General features: G+C 47.3%; 1 protein-coding gene across 9 annotated transcripts in view; it reads left to right on the top strand.

Annotated features, from left to right (window-relative positions):
* The window catches only part of LOC8036906 (disks large 1 tumor suppressor protein), a 645,442-nt gene that overhangs the window by 330,732 nt on the left and 296,684 nt on the right, over positions 1–18,026 (top strand). For 4 of the 9 annotated variants that reach the window (XM_042293831.1, XM_042293829.1, XM_042293830.1 and 1 more), the window contains exon 5: positions 11,402–11,407. The exons of the other annotated variants lie outside the window; for them this stretch is intronic. In XM_042293831.1, coding sequence (XP_042149765.1) covers positions 11,402–11,407 — 6 coding nt within the window. The remainder of the gene's footprint in view (positions 1–11,401; positions 11,408–18,026) is intronic. 9 annotated transcript variants of the gene reach the window in all.

Here is an 18,026-nt window from a genome sequence, read left to right on the forward strand (position 1 = left end):
TTTCTAATAGGAAGGAATTTCATTCCTCGGTTACATCGGTTGAGCCCTAGATTTTAATGTTTTATGTCGGTGAAAAGGCGTCATCAGGGCGCTTTCATGCGCTCTCTGCAGTTTACTGACTGACTTAACGCCGCCTTTGAAGACTGGAAATGACATCTCTTTTTTTTTTTTTTTTTAATTGAATAGCCCCTGAAAGCCGTCTTGAATTGACGACAGGTTACTCGCAGACTGGTTGGTGATTGCTCCGAGAAATTGAATAGTGTCCCGAAGTGTCGGCGGTTCAATGATGTGTCTGCCTTACCCGATGTCGCGGTGTGTACAGATCGCGAAAACTGTCGGGTGGTTTTCATGGCCCATAATGATCACCGATAACATCTCACTCTACGCAAAGAACATGGCAAACGTCTTTGAGCACGTTTTCGTTAACAATACACAATCAAGCGGTTATTGTTTGATGAGCTCGCGACACCAGAGAAATGGACAATATTGCAAGAAACAAGGTATACAGGCCAGTTGGTTAGGAAACATTATGATATAAACCCCAAGACACGGGTAAATATAAATGGCGGACAAAACCTCTTCGTTATTTTTTTTTTATTTTTTTTTTCTCGTGTCTCGGTGTTTACACGATGTCAGAATCTTGTTGCTGACTTCGCGTCGAGTTGTGTTGAAGCTAAAAGTCACGCCTTTGGTTGTTTTACAAACGAATCATGAAACATTGAAAACACAAAATTTTATTAGGCGGAAGGAACTTTTTATTGCAGTGTTTTCGATTTTTTTTATATATGTATACATATATATATATACGTTAATATAGCTGTTTTGCTTATTATGTTAGGCCCAGCTTTTATAGCGCAGGCTGTTCTGATCTTGTACAGACCAAATTGGAATTCTAGATGAAAGTGTGTTTCAGTTGCGTGAAAGCACATAAAAAAGACGGATCTATGCTGCTTTCCATCTTCCGCAGCGCATCATCTGCCGCAGCGCCACTTAACTGAATGTCTTTTTGTTGTAACTATGTAATGACACGCGTCGAAACACGCGGTCATGAACGTTTGAGGCAGACGCATTAGAAAACACTCTAAGGAAATCTTAAAAAAAAAAAAGAAGAAGAGATTAATAGTATTAATCATAAAGAAGCGAGGTCCGTTGACGTCGTCTTTCCGTGAGGCATTGCCCAATCACGTCTGTGCTAGATCTTGTCCCGGAGTCTTGTTTACGGACCAGATAATCAATTGAGCCTCGTTCGCTGCGTCCTCACGACTAAACGGAGAAAAGGAAAAACTGTGACTCTAGCTGGGGTGAGTTATGCGGCCCTTGGAACCAGCGGCCCCCCTCTCAAGCGACCCGTTCAATCTCCGAGCCGTAGTGTCTACCGCGGTATAGGTCCGTGGAGGGAATGTCGGAGGAACTCGCCTAGCGAGAATATTGGTCGCAGCGAAGGTATTTGTCACGTTTTCTCGATATATATTGTTCGAGGGTTGTTCACGTCGTGCTTCTGGGAACGCGGTGACTAACTTGGTATAGGACGCTGTCTTTTCTGGTTCCTCTTTTTTTGTCGAAAGGCGATAGTTGGGTAGGCGAAGTCGTTGAAGTGAGGAGTTGGTCTTCCTCAACCCGCCTCCCTTACTTCATCTCATCCGCCTACTTAACTTTGTCTTCGCTCTCTCATCGTCGTCCATATTTCCTCCCTCGTCTCATTTCATCTTTCCAATCTTCTTCTCCCTATCCCTATCCCCCAGTGTAGAGTAGTCTGCTAGAGTCATGCGCTCAGGCAAACCTTTGTGCCTTTCAGTCATCCTCTCACACAACATAAACTCTCTCTTCAGCTTGCACGAGAGAGAAAGAGAGAGAGAGAGATGCAAGAGTTTATTACTCGCAGAAAACCGAGGTTGTACGTGAAATTAATGTTTGCACATGTAACAAAATGTACGATTCTACAAAAAAAAAAAAAAGACGAGACAGTGCAAAAACCGACAAGACAAACAACGAACTCTCAAAACTGTTTGATTTAGCTCATTGTTTTTAAATTGCGTATAATGAGTGACGCACATGTGAGTGAAGTGCAAACAAGCACCATCCCCGTCCGTACGTATAGTTTAATTGTGACACTAAATTCCCTCGTTGGCGCCCTTATTCGCAGTTAAGTGTGACTGAGGTAAGACTTACTGCTGTAAAGGGCGCCCGTCTAACAAGGGTCTAGTTGACTGTAACTGCTAACCACACTTAAGCGTATTTGCAGGTTGGGTGCCTGTCGGACATCCAACCTATCTTGTACCCATCACAAAAAAAAAGTAATTGATAACAATTGCTATCGCTTTGCGTTAAGAAGTATCCAAATAGATTATTTGATTGCTTGAGAAGAAAACAATCGACCGTGGCTTGAAAAAAAAAAAAAAAAGTAGCCATTCATTTTTTTATTACTTCAAATTTTCAGAACCGCGTATGTTTCTGCTGGCTTGATTGCAGAGTACTTGTTTGCTAAATCTACCACTTTTTGTAGCTCGTCCCCCTGTCCGAGATTTGGTTCGAGGATTCCTCGGCATGAAGGCTGTGGGAACAGAGGGCGTCATTAGGAAGGGCAGGGGAAAATGGTCACGGTTATAACTAATTTTACTACTTTCAAAAGTAATCAGATTGCTCTTGCTACCTACCTAACCACTATCTAATAAAGGTAATCTAATGATCGCAAAATTACTTCAGAAAGTAATTGATTCCAAGTAGTTCGTTTACTTCTAAATTGGAATGAGTGGCGTATCAGTCTGCACAGTACGAACGGGCCATCACCTCTTCCTTTTCTCTTGGAATCATAAGGCCGTTGTTTAAGTTACCAGTGTGGTTAAAAGCACTCACAAACTTAGGCTCTAAAATTTTATGTTCATTGACGCTTTGCTTTGAATGAAGTACGCAAAAAATATAACGCTAATAATAATAAATAATATGCATATCATAAAAATAATAATCATAATCAAAAGTCCATGTACTCTGGGTGGCTCGCAAGGCTAGGCCGTGTCCGCGCTAACTCTGTCGCTAAGTAAACTAGGTAGTTAAAGGCGGGTTTTTCTTTTTTTCTTCTCGCATTGTTTATTTTGATACACGTCATTTATTCGAAGCCATTTCTAGTTTGTGTGTATTTTTCCGTTCCGGTCTGACAAGCCTGCCAGCTGCGGCCCCCAAATTCTGCCCTCCATTTCCTCCACCTCCTTTCTTTTTTTGCTGTTGTCAGGTTGGGGTCGATTGCTTTCTCTCCCGCAAGGCGCCGAGGGTGCGATCGGTGCTCGCATGACGGCGCGGCTTAATTTATTCCTCATTTAGGGCGAAAGTGCCTTTAAGCCGCGATTGAGGCGAACCCCCTCCCTCTCTTTTCTTTTCTGTGTTGTTCGGGGTCTCTATTACCCACATACGTACAATAGGACCCTTCGGCATTCTTAATTGCTCTCCATCGCTGGTCTATTTGTGTGTATCTGGGTGTCGCATCAGGTTGGTGTCGCGGTTAGGTGGGCTGTACCCCGTTTCACATTTGGAGTCCGACCGCAGACAAGGCTAAGGTACGACGGAGCTAATTCGGGAACGCCCAAAGTACATCGTTAACGAGGCTCGTCGTCTTTTGTGCGTTTGCTGTCACTAACTAAATCCTTCTGACGCAAAAAAAAAAAAAAAAAAACACATAAAAAGAGAAAAAAACGCGGGGATCACGGCGCGTTTACATGGCTTGTTTGGTCTGCTTCGGTTCTGTAACGTAATTCGTATGTGGCTCCCGGAGCACAGGGGCAGGTATTATAGAGGCTGTTTGTGTGATCTATAGAAGGGTCTTAACGTATAAAAACGTGGCGTTGACATCTTGCCCTGCTGCCATATCACATCCTGTGGGACGCTGAACACGATTTTAGACACGCTGCTGATTTAAGCGCAGATCGAATTTCGGTCATAGGCGTATTCTGTCTGGAGCTACTCATTTCATTAGCCCCGAGAAGTTTGCGTGGCGCCCCCTTAGGGCGAACCGTGGTGACGTCTCGCCGAGGACAGGATCTTTCCCTGACTCGCCCCGCTCGCCTTGTGGAGGCGGTGACGACGTTAGCTAGCTGTCGGCGCTCTCGTTTTGATTTACTTTTAAAGCGCGTTTTTTTGCAGGAAGTGCCAATTTTCTTATTTGGTTTTGTTGAGGCATCGCCAGTAGCTGGAGGCGAAACTTTAATCAACATTTGAGGCATGGTTGCCAAGGCAGGCAGCGCATGAATCACAGCTGGTACATGAAAAGGAAAAAAGTTTGGCCACACTTGCAGGAGCATCGTTAGATTCACATCTCACACAATCAAGGCTTCTGACGATCTGAATTAATTGGCAAGTTATATATATTATTTCTTTATTTTTTATTGCCATTTCTGCTTCTCAACAAAAACGACGAAGCAGAAAAGCTGCAGGCTGCTCGAGCAACATATTAAGTATAGTCTGGACCATGGAAAGAGAATCACAAGTTAGAACCCCAAATACAATGGCAAAGTAAAGAAAGAAGGAGCACAGGCGTACACCAGTTATTTAAATATATCTGTCTGCATTGCTCGCATTTTACCTTGGCTTGATTCCGATAGTATTTAAATGGTGGTATTTGTGGACTTGTTTATAATATCCATTAAGTAATGTGAAACTAACGTAGGTCAAGTTGTCTGGCCTCTTCTTAGTCCCTCCTCGACAATTAACGTTTTACAGGCAATAAAATTGAGATTTTATCTAACACAAACTGTCTTGAACATAAAATACCCGAAGTTTTTCTCACGAAAACTGCCACCCTCCACAGGTTTCATTTTTTGCGGCTTGTGCAGCACCTTCCACTAAACAGCCGTTCGAATGGTTGCTGTTGCTCCTGTTTTCTTCTGTTGTCAGAGTCCAGCTGTAGGGGGTTTGAAGGCTGAGGAAGCTTTTTGGGACCAAGCGGCGTCTCTTTTACCTGGCAATGACAACTCAGACTGGGAGTAATTCGGCCGTTTTTCCTACTATGATACAAACACATATCCAGCGATTTTGCGTGTTTAAAAAAATAGAACATCCCCGCATACGTTAGGGATTATATCATTAATTCACGAAGATGCTAGATTTATGTAAAACAACATTCTACAAGCATTTCAAAGGCCTTCAGGCCCAGGGCCTTTAAATTATCTGTGAACAAGCAGAGTGGCACGCTCAGAGTCGGGGCTAATTTGCCGACCGCCCAAGGGCCTTTGCTATAAATGTCATTCGAAGTGCCCGCAAAGCGGGGTGTGATATTATCCTAACTCGTGAAAATGCAAGGAACAGAATTTCAACGTCTGAGACCCTTACGCCGCCGCTTCAGCGACCCCTCGCACGATCGCGTGGACGGACGGAGAGGATGATCGGTGGAATTGCCTCCGTCGATAGCTTTCGGTACTTTTAACCTAATTCTAAAGGTAAAAGTGACAAGCACGCTTAGAAAGGTACGGAAGGACGCCGCTATCGGTTTTATCCAGCGTCGTGTACAGCAGGTAAGCGAAGTGCCGCTCCTCAAAGTGTTCGCAGCACACAACGACCGACTTTGACGGTACCTTTTGTCCATGCTTACCTTAACCTCGACGTCTTCGGGTGGTGAAAGCTGATACCGGCTCTTTTTCAGGATTTGCATTGCGGTACTGAACAGTTGGCCAGCATGACCGCAAACCAGGAAACGGGCTCAGGCAAGCGAGCCGGATGCGAGATCGCGAAGCGGAGTCCTTCCCCTGACGTCACGGTACACCTCAGCCAATCAGGGCGCGGCGGCCGCAGCGACGCTTGTGTTCGCTCTCGGGGCTAACAGACTCCTTTAATGTATCAAGGGGGTGGCTTTAGGCCTCGGCCATTGCAATCGTTGACACGTCAGATTGAATGACGACGCAGCGTTCTTGCTAAACCAATACACCGGCGTTCGTTCAGGTTTCTCATGTCCCAGCGGAGCGCAGACATGCCTTACATTATCCACGGAAGGAAGGAAAAGGGGGGGGAGGGGGGGAGCAAAACAGGACGCAGACGGGATTATTGCTTCCATCTCAGTTTTTGTTTAAATTTGTTGTTGAATTGTATTCCACCCTCCCCTATGTAATGCCGGATAGTTCTTTGAGGCATTCGTAAGGAATAAATAGATGAAACGTGGTTCAAAACTCGGATACCTAGGAGAAGAGAGAAATGTGCAACAAATATTTCCGTACCGTCAGCGAACACGCTTTCGCATGCGCTTCCATCCACTAAAAGAAAGCGAACATTTAGGAGACTCATTAAGCAGGCGACAGCGCGACGTACACGAGCAATCTTTATAGCCGCTGCCCAGCACGTTAGCAACACCGGATCTCACCAGGGAGCTCCCCGACTGTATTTCGCGGTGCTCGCGAAGGTCCATAGAGTCTGGGTTTCTCTTTGTGCGCAGCGTCTCGGACCGCGAAGATGGATCGCGGACGCCCACCGAGGAACGCTAGCCCGCGAACCAAAGTGTTTGTGTCAGCAGGAACGGGGATGCCCCCGCGGCGCGCTCTGCCACTAACGCCTCCCATCTATCTTTGCCGCGCGAACGTCGACGTGCGTCCCAAGGGGGACTCGATGTATCTTGTAAACCCTGAGAGACTAAGGTTATAAGTGCGCCTTTGTTTCCCTTACATCATCACTACTGGATCCATGGAACGTCGTCTAGCTGGCGTCTGCGTCGCCGCGAACGCGTCCACGTCGCCGCGAATGCTTATGCGTCGTCCCGAACGCGTCAGCGTCGCCCCGAACGCACCTGCGTCGCCGTGAACGGGTTTGCGTCTCTGCCAGCACGTCTCTAGCGTGTTGACGGCGTCTCTCAACGAGGGGGGGGGGGGGGGGGGGGGGGGGGGGTGGAGAATTCCAGTAACGATGACGTAATGAGGAGCTCTCGTCTGCTGTCGCTGGCAAGGTGAGAACGGCAGGGCGCCTTTTACCGACGTCTGGCCTCCAGCACGCGCTCCTTGCCTTCCGCCGTGCTTTGGCTGCGCGTGCACGCACGAGCCTCGCGAGACGCCGGAGCGTCAGCGAAGGTCGGGAGCTCGCGCTGCAGGTGGAACAACGAAAGAACCTCGGTTCGTCTTGCTTTCCATCCGCCTGTCATCGAGCCCGTCTTTGTACCTCGAATTACCTGACGAGGTTTGCTTGGTTGTTGTTTTCACGTGCAGGTCGACTTCGTTTGACCGTTTCGCGGGGATTTGATTGCTTTGCCATTTTCTTGAAGATGCGCCAGTGCACTACCCGCTACAATCTGCTAATTTGAATAGGAATAGGAGAGCGTGCGGGTGAGGGGTAATACAAATTATGGTTTGTGTTTTATGTTCTTCCCATTATACGCATTTATATGTATTGATTAATTGACTTTCGTACTGAACGTTTCGAAGTAGTGTTTCTTTCAAGCTTTATTCGCCGGATTAAATCGCTCCGTTGAGTTGGCTTCCTGCGTGTCATGGGTGCATTGCGGAGAAGTGACATTCGCAGAGCGGGCAAGCTGTGGGAAGGAAGATTCGTGCAACCCGCGCTCATTCCGCGAAGCCTGTCCTGTTCTAACGACTATCGCAAACTCTCCATTGACTATTATCGGTTTGCGCTGGACTCAATCCAAATTAAAAAGGAAATAACGATGACCCCCTATATTTTGTTACGTTGTCTGTCTAGCTCCTTACTGGCACGGGCGGGGACGGCCACTCTTATACTGGTAAAGGCGAAAGGAAGATACCGAAATCCTGCACGGAATCTAAATCAAATCTTTGGTATAAACGCTTGGCTTAGATTTCACCTACATAAATATGTTTTAACTTTTTTACCTTTTTTTTTTTACACTGTGTTTATTCTAAAGCTTTACAGATTTATTAAAAAAAAAAATAAACGCCATGAAAGCGTCATTAACGCAGTCAGTGTAGGTGAGGTACACGGCCAGGGAGACATGATAAAAGGGGATAAGCGTCACGATAAGTCGGATAATTAACGAATAATCGTTAATTAGCTTCTTTTTAAATATGGAAGTTAAAGATATGGCTCCGATCAGACACTTGCTGAGCGTCATCGATAACCACTAGATAAGCCAACTGTACAAAGATTCAAGGTGCGTGGAGATGCGCTAAAGTTACCGTTCGTGCAACAAACGCAATTCTAACGATGCAAAAAAAAAAATAAAAAACGTAGGTGATGACGGATGGAAAAACCGCGAGGGCGCGTTCTCGCAGCCTTGCGCGAGTGGTAATTAACTTTAGCGCACCACCACCGCGCTTCCCACGTGCCCCGAATATTTCTCAAATGTATTTATTTTGTGGTTTTCACTGATGCTTGGCGAGTTCTTCAATAACTAAAAAGTTAATGCACAAATTTCAGCTAATTACGGACTTTCCTTGACGATTATCTTTCTATGTTATGGCCCCCTGGCCGAAAAAGTTACCTGCACAGACCGCATTAGTGTAACTTAACGACTTTTATTGTCGATATATGTAGGCTGCCGACATCCTATTCGGGAGTAGGCTGTCAGTTAGGAGGAAAAACAACCCTGGAAGGCACCTAAAGATAAACCCCGTAAGCGCCCGAGTCCTAAGCTTACTATGGGTCATCATTCCAATTAACAAAAGTCACCATCACACAAGACCACTATAACTTTTTTTTTTTTGTGTGTGTGTTTGGGGGGGGGGGGGCTAATGCCTTTTCACAAAGTTCTTTGTTGACGCTCCTTTTCCCCGCTTCTTCTTATCTTCCCGCCTTTGTATCCAGCATCTCTGTCTTATCCCTTCGGCTCCTTTGTTTACACTGTCGCAAAGCCGCGGCCCCTATAAGTTTTTTTTTTTTTTCAATTTTTTTTATACACATGTTTGTATTAGGGGCAGGTCCGCTGCGAGCCGCGGCCATGCCTCGAAGCCTGACTTGGCGTCCGAACTCCGTTGACCGGATTCGGGTCGGAGGGTGGTTCCGGTGACGGCAGGTGGCTGGCGCTCCCTCGTTAGGACGAAGCCTTGCTGGACCGCACTCTTTTGATACCTACCTCCCTCTCTCTCTCTCTCCCCGTGCTATCTTCCTTTCCCTCGAACTTGGCGGGGTCGATACCTCGGGGTCGGAACCCCGGAAGCCGGTATAATGGCAGACTGGGCGTCTCGATTGGTGAAGGGGAAAGGGCGGGCTTTTTCGGGCCAGCTCATCGCGCTCGCCCACTGGGTTCTGGTCGAGTGTTTGCTCGCGCTTTTGCCGGTTCCAACTTTGCTTTGCTCTTTCACGGCGCTGTTTTTCTCTTCCTTCTTTCTCCTTCTTTCCGATCATTGAACGTGACGTGACGGGCACTGGAGCACGCGGATTGGTCGCTAACCGGTTCGGTGGTGATCCGCTTCATTTAAGCTCTTGTCTTTTGGTTGTATTTTTGGTCTGCCTTTTTCTCCGCTGCCGTTTTGTAGGGCTTAGGCGTTCTGTATTTTGACAGTAAAAAGAGGAGTTAACGTGCTTTTTTTTTTTTTCGTTGATGTCTTTTTGTAACCCCGATATTATTACCATTAGGGTTTTCCTGCGAAAACTTTACGCCGCAGAAAGCCTCCTTGAAACGAAACGGTGTGTGTAGTTCAGTCTGTTTCTTGGCGTAATATTGTTTCGACTTCTGCGAAATTGACGGCCTTTTCGTGTAGATCACGGAGCTGTTGAGAAGTTTCGATCGCCATCGTGTACGAGAGCGACAAATACCTACGGAATTGTGATAACAAGTTCAAACACACGTGCTAAAATGTTTCAATAACTTCAGCCTTTTCTGATCCACCAACCTAACACTTCTGCGGTGCGAGGTCGTTAACATTGTTCCCGTCTTTTACACCTTGAAGGGCCCTTTGTACTCTAGCGTAATGTCAATGGGCGTCCTTTCTATCTTCCTAACTTGCCTGCTTGGATGCTCGTGTGCGGAACTGTGGTTCACGTTGGCCAGCCTCGCTCGGGCAGATCCAAGCGAGGACTTGGCTGGATTTGCTCTGTACGCTTTCTGGCCTCTTTCAGCGGAGGTGGCCATGTTCTACACTTCGTTCGAGTATGGGCAGATGTCGAGCAAAGCTGAACTACGTTAGCGAATATCAGTGTCGCATTAACCCGTTTAGGAGGCGAAGGAGTGCCGAGCACGGATCAGCACCGGGAGGAAAAACTTTTATCGAAAATGCTCTTTTCTGGAGGTCAAGCGCGTCGTAACAATCATAACTGTAACTGCGTAAAAAAAAAAAAAAAAAAAAAAAAAAAAGCGCGAAAAGCATAAAAGTGGTTTGTGCGAGCAACGCAGGACAAATTTCAGAATGGTAGCGGTGGGTTCCCCCGAGCCGTTGTAATTTCCTGTCTCCATAACGGCGCCACGCACACACAAACACACGAAAAGAAAAAAACAAACAAAACAAAAAAAGAAACAGCGCTTACCGAAGGCAAACTTTAGCGGACACCTCTAACCTCTAACGAAGCTCTCTCATTAACGAGAGCGCCCACCCATCGCTCCCTCCCTCCTCACCGACGGCCTCACTTTTGTCAAACGTTCTGCCGAGCGCATTTCGAAAGCGAGAGGGAGCACAAGGACGGAACGACGCGCAAGAGAGAAAGAGAAGTGCGGCACCATTTTCCGCGCGGTCTGTTATCACGAGCGGGTGGTCGCGCGGACAATTTGTTTGCGACGCCATTCCACCAGGGGCCGCCGCCGTTCCCTTACATGCGTCTGCGGTTGACGTTGGCGGCGGAGGGTGTTATAGTCGGCCTTTTTAGCTTTTGGTCCCGTTTTCGTTGGGCAAGCTTCCCACGTGCGCCCGCGCACCATCCTTTCGTTGTTGAGCCCCCGGAACAACGCCGAAAAGTCCGCGGACTGGGCGGCCGATGAAGGATGATGCGTCTTTCCCAGTGCACCAGGCCTTCGCGGAGCGCCGCACGTGGTGTTCTCTCATTTCGTGTTTTATTCATTGATCTTGGTCTAGCGAGATTTTATTTCATTTTATTTTTTATTAGTTGAACTGCTTACGCTTACTTGACATCACCTTAAAGTTGTGGTGGCGCTAAGGTCATTGCTGCTTTAGGTACTTTGGGGCTCTTCCGAAAGGACGGATGCCTGTTCGGAGGGAGTAGCAACTAAAGCAATCATCGTTAGTCATTTAAAGGATAAAAACGGCAGGGAGACCCTTTAGTTGTCCCGCCTGAAGGGCGGGCATTTTTTCCTTCGATGATGCTTCGCCGAGTCGGGAGCTTCGTGCATTTACGAGAATAAAAAAAGCGCAACAAAGGGCAGCGAGCGAATGCTGAAGGCTAGGCATTCAAAAGAGACGTACCTGCGCTTCTTCGATCTTGCTCATGCTCGCAAGCAAGGAGCGCGTGGAAGAAAAGGGCTCTGTATATGTCGGGCTGTTACAAACCGATATATATCCATATATTTATATATAAGTTCAAAGTGCCCTCATACCCGTTGGAGTCCCACTTGTTACTTGGGAAATACAAAGATGTTGTACACGCACGACACATAAGATCATCTCCGAGATAGATGAGGGCTGTTTTTAACGCTACCACGTGCTACCAACAAGCGAGACATTTGCTTCTCGTGTTAGGTATTTTTCGTCTAGTTGTTAGCTCTTTTTTTTTTTTCTTCTTTCATGAGGGCACTGAACCGTGTCGGCACGTTAGAGATTACACCAACCACACCTCTACCTCCCGAGTTTTATTCATAATTTTCCTCAACTTTCCGTTTTCGGACTCACCGCCGTTGAACTGGAGCTAATCACCGAGTGAGGAGTGTAGGCTTTATGGAGGAAGGGGGGGGGGGTGGGGGGCCCTTTTTTTTTTTTTTTTTCTTTTCTTACTGGCAGTTGCGCTCGGGTGTGTTGGTGCGTGCCTGCGTGTCCTCGCGTTCATACGCGTGCATTAGGAGCGCCGCTGGGCTGTTATTTGGGACCGAAATGCCGCTGCGTGGCGCTCGGCACCCATCGGCGTCGGGCCCTCCGAGATGGGGCACGCACGTCGCGCCGTTACAGCCGGTGCTCGAACCCCGAGCTGCAGCCCCGCCGCCTTTACGATCGGACGCGCATTCCCTCGTGTATGGGTTTGTTTCAGACAGCCAAAGCGCGCGTGCGCGGTCGTCTGCTAGCTTGTGCGTGCGTTTGCGAAACTACATTGAACCTAAGAGTGAAAGAGAGAGAGAGATGTGGAAAATATTCGCTCATATGTGTCTGGAGAAAAAATCAGTATATATATATAGGAGAACTGATGAAACCCGACGAAGCGAGATCAAATTCCGAGTTTCGTTTGCTCCCTGATGGTGAAGGGATAAAGTTTACAACGGTTTAGGGATGGGAGAGAAAGAGGGAGGAGCGGAGGGGGGGTATTGGTATGAACTGGAGTGACTGAAGAGATTTGTGCCAAGGGGAAGATTCTGGCGATTGTGCAGGAGCTGACTTCGCTGGAGATGGCGAAGTGTGCAAGTAAAATGCGAGTAGCCTATGCCGCCGGTTGGGATCCTTGGGGAGTGCGTTGTGTCCCAGCATCTCTTGACGTCAACTTGGGTATACGCGACGTACTGTGAGTAACGCGTTGGAAGGAAATCTTTTCATGTGACTGGTTACTTTTTTGTGCGCGTCGAAGTAACGGGTTCGATTTTTTTTTTCTTCTCTTTGTCTAGAGGAGACTATTCTAATGGCATGCGAGAAGCGAAAGTGTCCTTCTCATTCCAAGACTTAATTTTTTGGTTACAGTATTGATCGGTCGGTCGGCGTTAGTTTTATTCAATGCCTTTATACCCTTTCATGGATGAGAAATTGTTCAAACTCCCCGAATTCGCTGCATTTAGATACAGAATGCAAATCGCTGAAGAGTTCAATTAATATTTCCAATCTGGGTTTTCTGATTTAGATACGTACACCCCCTAATGCCTCACTGAATCCCGATTTTATCTCGTTTCGCGAGATAAAATCGGGATTGAGATAAAAGATTGTGATGTTACTGAACTTGAAAAGTAAGTCTAGTTGTGGGCCTGATAAAATCCCAAACGCCTTCCTGCGTAGATATGCAGAATCGCTTGCACGTTTTCTTACTGACATTTTTCGCGCTTTTAGTTCTTGTTTGCTACCTAGTGACTGGCAAACCGCACGTGTCGTTCCCATTCATAAAAAGGGTAATCCTTCAGAAGTCAGATCGGGACATGATTCGTCAGTCCTACTAATTAATTATCAATAATTATTATAAATAACTAATTCATTGCCAGGAGATCAATTTACGTGTGCTTTATTGACTTTACCGGTAAAAGTAAAATGTTTTTTTTTTTTTTTTTTTTTTTCGTTTTGGCTTTTGGAGGTTTTGAAAAATAGAGGGCAGGAAAGGGGGACAGGGGCGTGAGGGGTAAAGAAGGTCGCAAAGTTCCTTCCTATCATGCTTCTTCTTCAAAAGAAAATCTAAAAATTTGTGACATACAAGAAAAAAAACATGAAGCGTAATTTTGGTATAGCAGGCTAAATTCGAGTACTTAAGGAAGCACGTATAACAATTCATTCTCGAAAGAGAACGGCTGACCGCACCAAATTTCGGTTAGTGTCCCCTACATTGCGTATAACATTGACGTACAGTTGTGACACTTCAATTTCCTTGTGCGTGCATCGTAAAAAAAAAGAAAGGGACAGGAATGCAGTTGAATACATTCAAACTATTTATTCTTTTCCACTTTGTAGAGGGTGTTGCTTGACAAACCCCTGTGTCCCCCACAGCAGCAGAGAAACAGCATGACTCTGCATACTTCTCAAAATAATAGCACAAACACACACAATTGTATAAAAACTACATAGGTGTTAATTTTAAAAAAAAATCGTTATAGATTTCTGCTATTTACAATATCTAGGTGGAACTCATCACCAAACACCAAGGTGCAGGGGTTTAACCACGCATGTTAAGGATCATTTGCTACTTCACGCGGGCCGTGGAAAATGGAGAGAGGTCATCAGGCGGACTATCAATCTCCGCTTGCGGAGAGCAGCGCGGCTTCGCTGAGACGCGCCGCCCGCGACTGGTAGACGCAGCACGGAGTCCGTCCGAGGGGCGTGTGCTCGAGTGGGGCCCGTGGTCGCCCCGGCGTCGACGGTAGCGCCGGCGCTGGGGCGGCGGGAAAAGCGGTCACGTGGCCGAGCCGGACGCCTCTCGCCGGAGCGCCCCAGTGCTTTGTCGGGCTCGGGTGCGCGGGCGGCCCAAGTTTGACAGCGTCCGTCGGAAGTTTCGTGTCTGGCGAGATCGACGGAGTTTGCCCTCGCGTGCTTCTTCTCGTCACCGTGTTTTCCGGTTGGGACTCTCGAGGCGTCTTCGTTCGTTCGGTCCTCTGGGAACCTCGTGGCTAAGGTCCTTTCTCCTCTATTCGGCGGTGTCTCTCTTTTTTTTTTTTTTTTTGCTTGTTTTGTGCGTGGAGAGAAGAGGAAGGTGTTTTGGGGGGAGTTCTGAAGTTGACAACTTGTTAGAGTGGTCGCCTTGTTATCGTGCCGTCGTCGTGGCCTGACGTTGCTCGTCCTTCTCGTTCTCTGTGTATACTGAATGAACAGGTTGGCTCGCAGTGTTGTCTCTCCGTAGGAAAGAAGACTCTATTGTGCAGCGGCTCCATTGCATTGACACTTTGAAAAACAAGCCGTTTGCTTATGGTTTTTTTGTTTTGTTTTTTTCTGCTTTGCGCCTTGTCTGATAACACGAGGCATAGGGAAGGGTCAATACTGCTGGGTGAGTGTGGGTTAACCATTCGTTCAGTTTGGACGCAACTGGATAAAATGATTTTCTGAGTTGATTCATTTTTGTACCTTTGTACAAAGTCAATTTGTAGGCCTCGGAAGGCTAGTGCTTACGAGTAGCGAAGTTGCTTTAAAAAAAATCTAGCAGTTTTTTTTATGTTGTTTTTGGTTTAGTGTTTTTGTGCCTTCGTTCATATCTCTCGTGATTCGGACAATTTGTGGCGAATTCGTGCCATTGCCAAAGGTACGTGCCAAAGCTCTCTGCCAGGCGGAATTTCACGAGGGAAGTAAGTGAGCGAGGACGTGTGTCTCAGGAACGGAAACATTTTCCTCGGTGGATATCCTTGACTTTCTCCGAACGCTGCGTAAGTGGTCTGACTTTCTACGAAATACCTTCCGTCAGAATCGTCACGTGGAACTCTTTGCCAGTTGCTCCTGCGAGAAGTTAACGCTCGCGAGGAACTTTGCACGTCTACTGTTGGATCGTTCTTTCGCCGGCAGCAGCGTTCTAAAAGAGGTGACGGATATCTCGCACCGGTGTGAATTTCAAGCTTCATCGTCTTCAGGAACGTGCATAAGGGGCGTTACTGCCGAACACTATCGCTTCACGGTCTCCGGATTTCTTCGAGCGCAGTTGCCATTGGGTTTGTTCGAGCGAAGGTTGCAAGTTGGGAAGCTCATATTTCAAGTTTCGTGAGACTATCTTCGCAGACTTCACTTCAATCTCTTTCGATAGTATTTAAAGAAGAGCAAACCTCAAAAGTTCCAAGTTATACTCGAACGCAAGCGGCGATACTGAAGCAAGGCCGAGCTCAGCACACGACGCGCTTGCAGCAAAAGGGTGAAACTCGCAAGGCCGCGTCCGATCCTGTTACAAGAGGCTCATCTCGTCACGTCTAAGTTGTTGTAGTCTCGAAGATACCCTGCAACATCTTCCTTCTCCGAGTTGCCCAAGTTCAACTCGTCATTTGCTCGCAACAAAAGTTGCTCCAACCCTTGGAGCGAAACTCGAGAGGCCGCAGCCGATACCGGGAGAAGAGGAAGAGGCTCAACTTGGGATGCCTAGGGTGCTGTAGCCGCGCAAGTATACCGTACAAGCCGCCTCGTCCGAGTTGCGCCCGAGCCCTCGCTGCCTCGAGTGGCAGCCCACCCGGCCTCCGCGGTGCCTCTTAGCACGGCCTGGCTGGACCCGTGGGAGCGGCACCGGCTCGCAAAGATTGGTCTGCGTCGGTGCAGCGTGGGCCGCGCCGGTGCGCCGGCGGAGCGCAGGCCGTGCTGCGGCGCGGCGGGCGGTGTGGACAGCGTCGAGCTGCTCGTCATCTGGGAGCCGTCCCGCGATGCGTCGGTGGTGGCCCTGAGGCGCGGCCCGCATGGGGCCCAGGCCATGTGTTCGCTCTGCCCGAGGCTCTCGCGCCGCAAGCCGCTCAAGACGGTGCGCTTCGACTCGTTCGTGGATACCATCTCGTACTGCGACGACCTGGCCGCCGCCGCTGCGGCCGTGGCGCCCGCGCAGATCAAGGTGAGCAGATTTGCCCTCCCTTGTTCTGCAGGCTGGCATTCATTTTTACTTGTGCACGAAGCGGCGTCTATCAGCGCGAACGGATAATTTTGATAGGTTTATTTTTGTTTCCCTGTGCTCGAAGAAAACCATTTCGTTCTTGGTTATCTCTTCTATTACAACGCTCCTCGCCCTCCTTCTATGGGTGTTTTGTTGCCCGAATTTTTTGCTTGTACTCTCGTCCTGATGGTGGTGACTCTTGATGACTTTAAGGACGCGTCTCTGCCTCAAGGCGGAGTGAAACCACGTTATGACCGAGGCACAGACGCATAAACAGTAAATTTGGGTGTTTGAGTGCCAAACGAAGATCATCTCGCGCGCCGCACCCAGGGGCCGAGGATGAAGTTTGTTCACCTGGGGATCCTTTCACGTGTTACCCGAATCTCTATTGCTTTTTTTCGCAAAAGGTCTTCATGAAAGGGAGACAAACACTCCGTGAACCTTTATGTCCCAACAACAAGCAACTTTATGATAAACTTTTTTTAATCAATTATAAAAAAAAAAAAAAAGTAATCAGAGATATGCGCATCTGTAAGTAGTAGTATAACCTGTATTGCCATGCTGAGAGTTGGAACGGAGTCTCATGTTTCTGATAGTATGCGGAGCCATTTAATTCAAATCAGATACGAAGTTTTTCAAAAATTCGCAGCTGCCTCGGGTATTTTCCGCTCGTACTGGAATGATTATTCTTAACTTTTCATAACAAAGTTTGTAGCATTTTTACAGGGCTTAAAGAAGTTTATTTTAAAACCGTTTACAAGTTTGTTTTGTTTTTTTGTTTTTTTATTGAACGGTCGTTTATTTGTGTAATCCTTAGTGGCGCTTGTAACGCCTTAGCTGTGGGCTTTATCGGCTGCTTTATCCATGTTCAAACCCAGATAAGGTTTCGAGCTTCTTGCCGTTATCATACGCACGGTGTGCCACACCTGCATGAGTTTACGCCTAGTTCTGTGATCTCAACTTTAGCCAGGCATTTTTCATCTCATCACCGTCACCTGAGCAGGAAACGTTTTTCACGCTAACTTACTACAGCCTTTTTTTTTTTTTTTGCATTTACAAAGTTTTACGGTTGTTGATCGTTCAGTCGCTTTCTTCTTAAATTAAAAAAGTGATTTTTTTCCCACCTTAAAATTGATTTACTGGTATTAATTGTATATTCATTGGTGTACCTTCTCTAAACTAATGAAAGAAGACAAAGCCGTACTATGTTCCACCTTACCCGTGAACAGCGGAGCGCGCTGCAAACCAATAAATCCAATGACGCGTTTTTGGGGAGACTACGAGCCATCGAATTCTATCTAATCACGTGACCTTTGGGAGGGGCGCAGCATCGTGAGACGCGCGTAGTCGTATGATAAGTTTGCATCGTTGGATTGACTGGGATGGCTCGTAGCGTCCACTGCGGACCCGCGGTCCATCCAAAGGTGAAACGGACTATAGCAGGATATCCACTTTCATACGCGTGTGTACGTAGAAATGTTTCGTGACGCTGTCCTTGTATGTGTTCCTTTTTTTTTTCTCTCTCTTTCTCATCGTCTCGTCCTTAGTAGCGCGAACTCATCTTCCCTTTAATTGGCTATTGGCTATTAATTACGAGGGGATGTCACGTTGTGCAATCCGGGGGCCCTGCGTATGACAGGGATGAAAGATGAAGTTGGTCTTAGCTTCGTTGCGGGCGTAAAATTGCTATATTTACTACGCGGGGCGGGCATTGAGCGAACGAGACAGGCGAAATCGAAAGAGGTGATTCACAGCCGTGCGCA

Source organism: Ixodes scapularis, unplaced genomic scaffold (assembly GCF_016920785.2).
Source record: "Ixodes scapularis isolate PalLabHiFi unplaced genomic scaffold, ASM1692078v2 PGA_scaffold5__190_contigs__length_132052651, whole genome shotgun sequence".
Classification (NCBI taxonomy): domain Eukaryota; kingdom Metazoa; phylum Arthropoda; class Arachnida; order Ixodida; family Ixodidae; genus Ixodes; species Ixodes scapularis.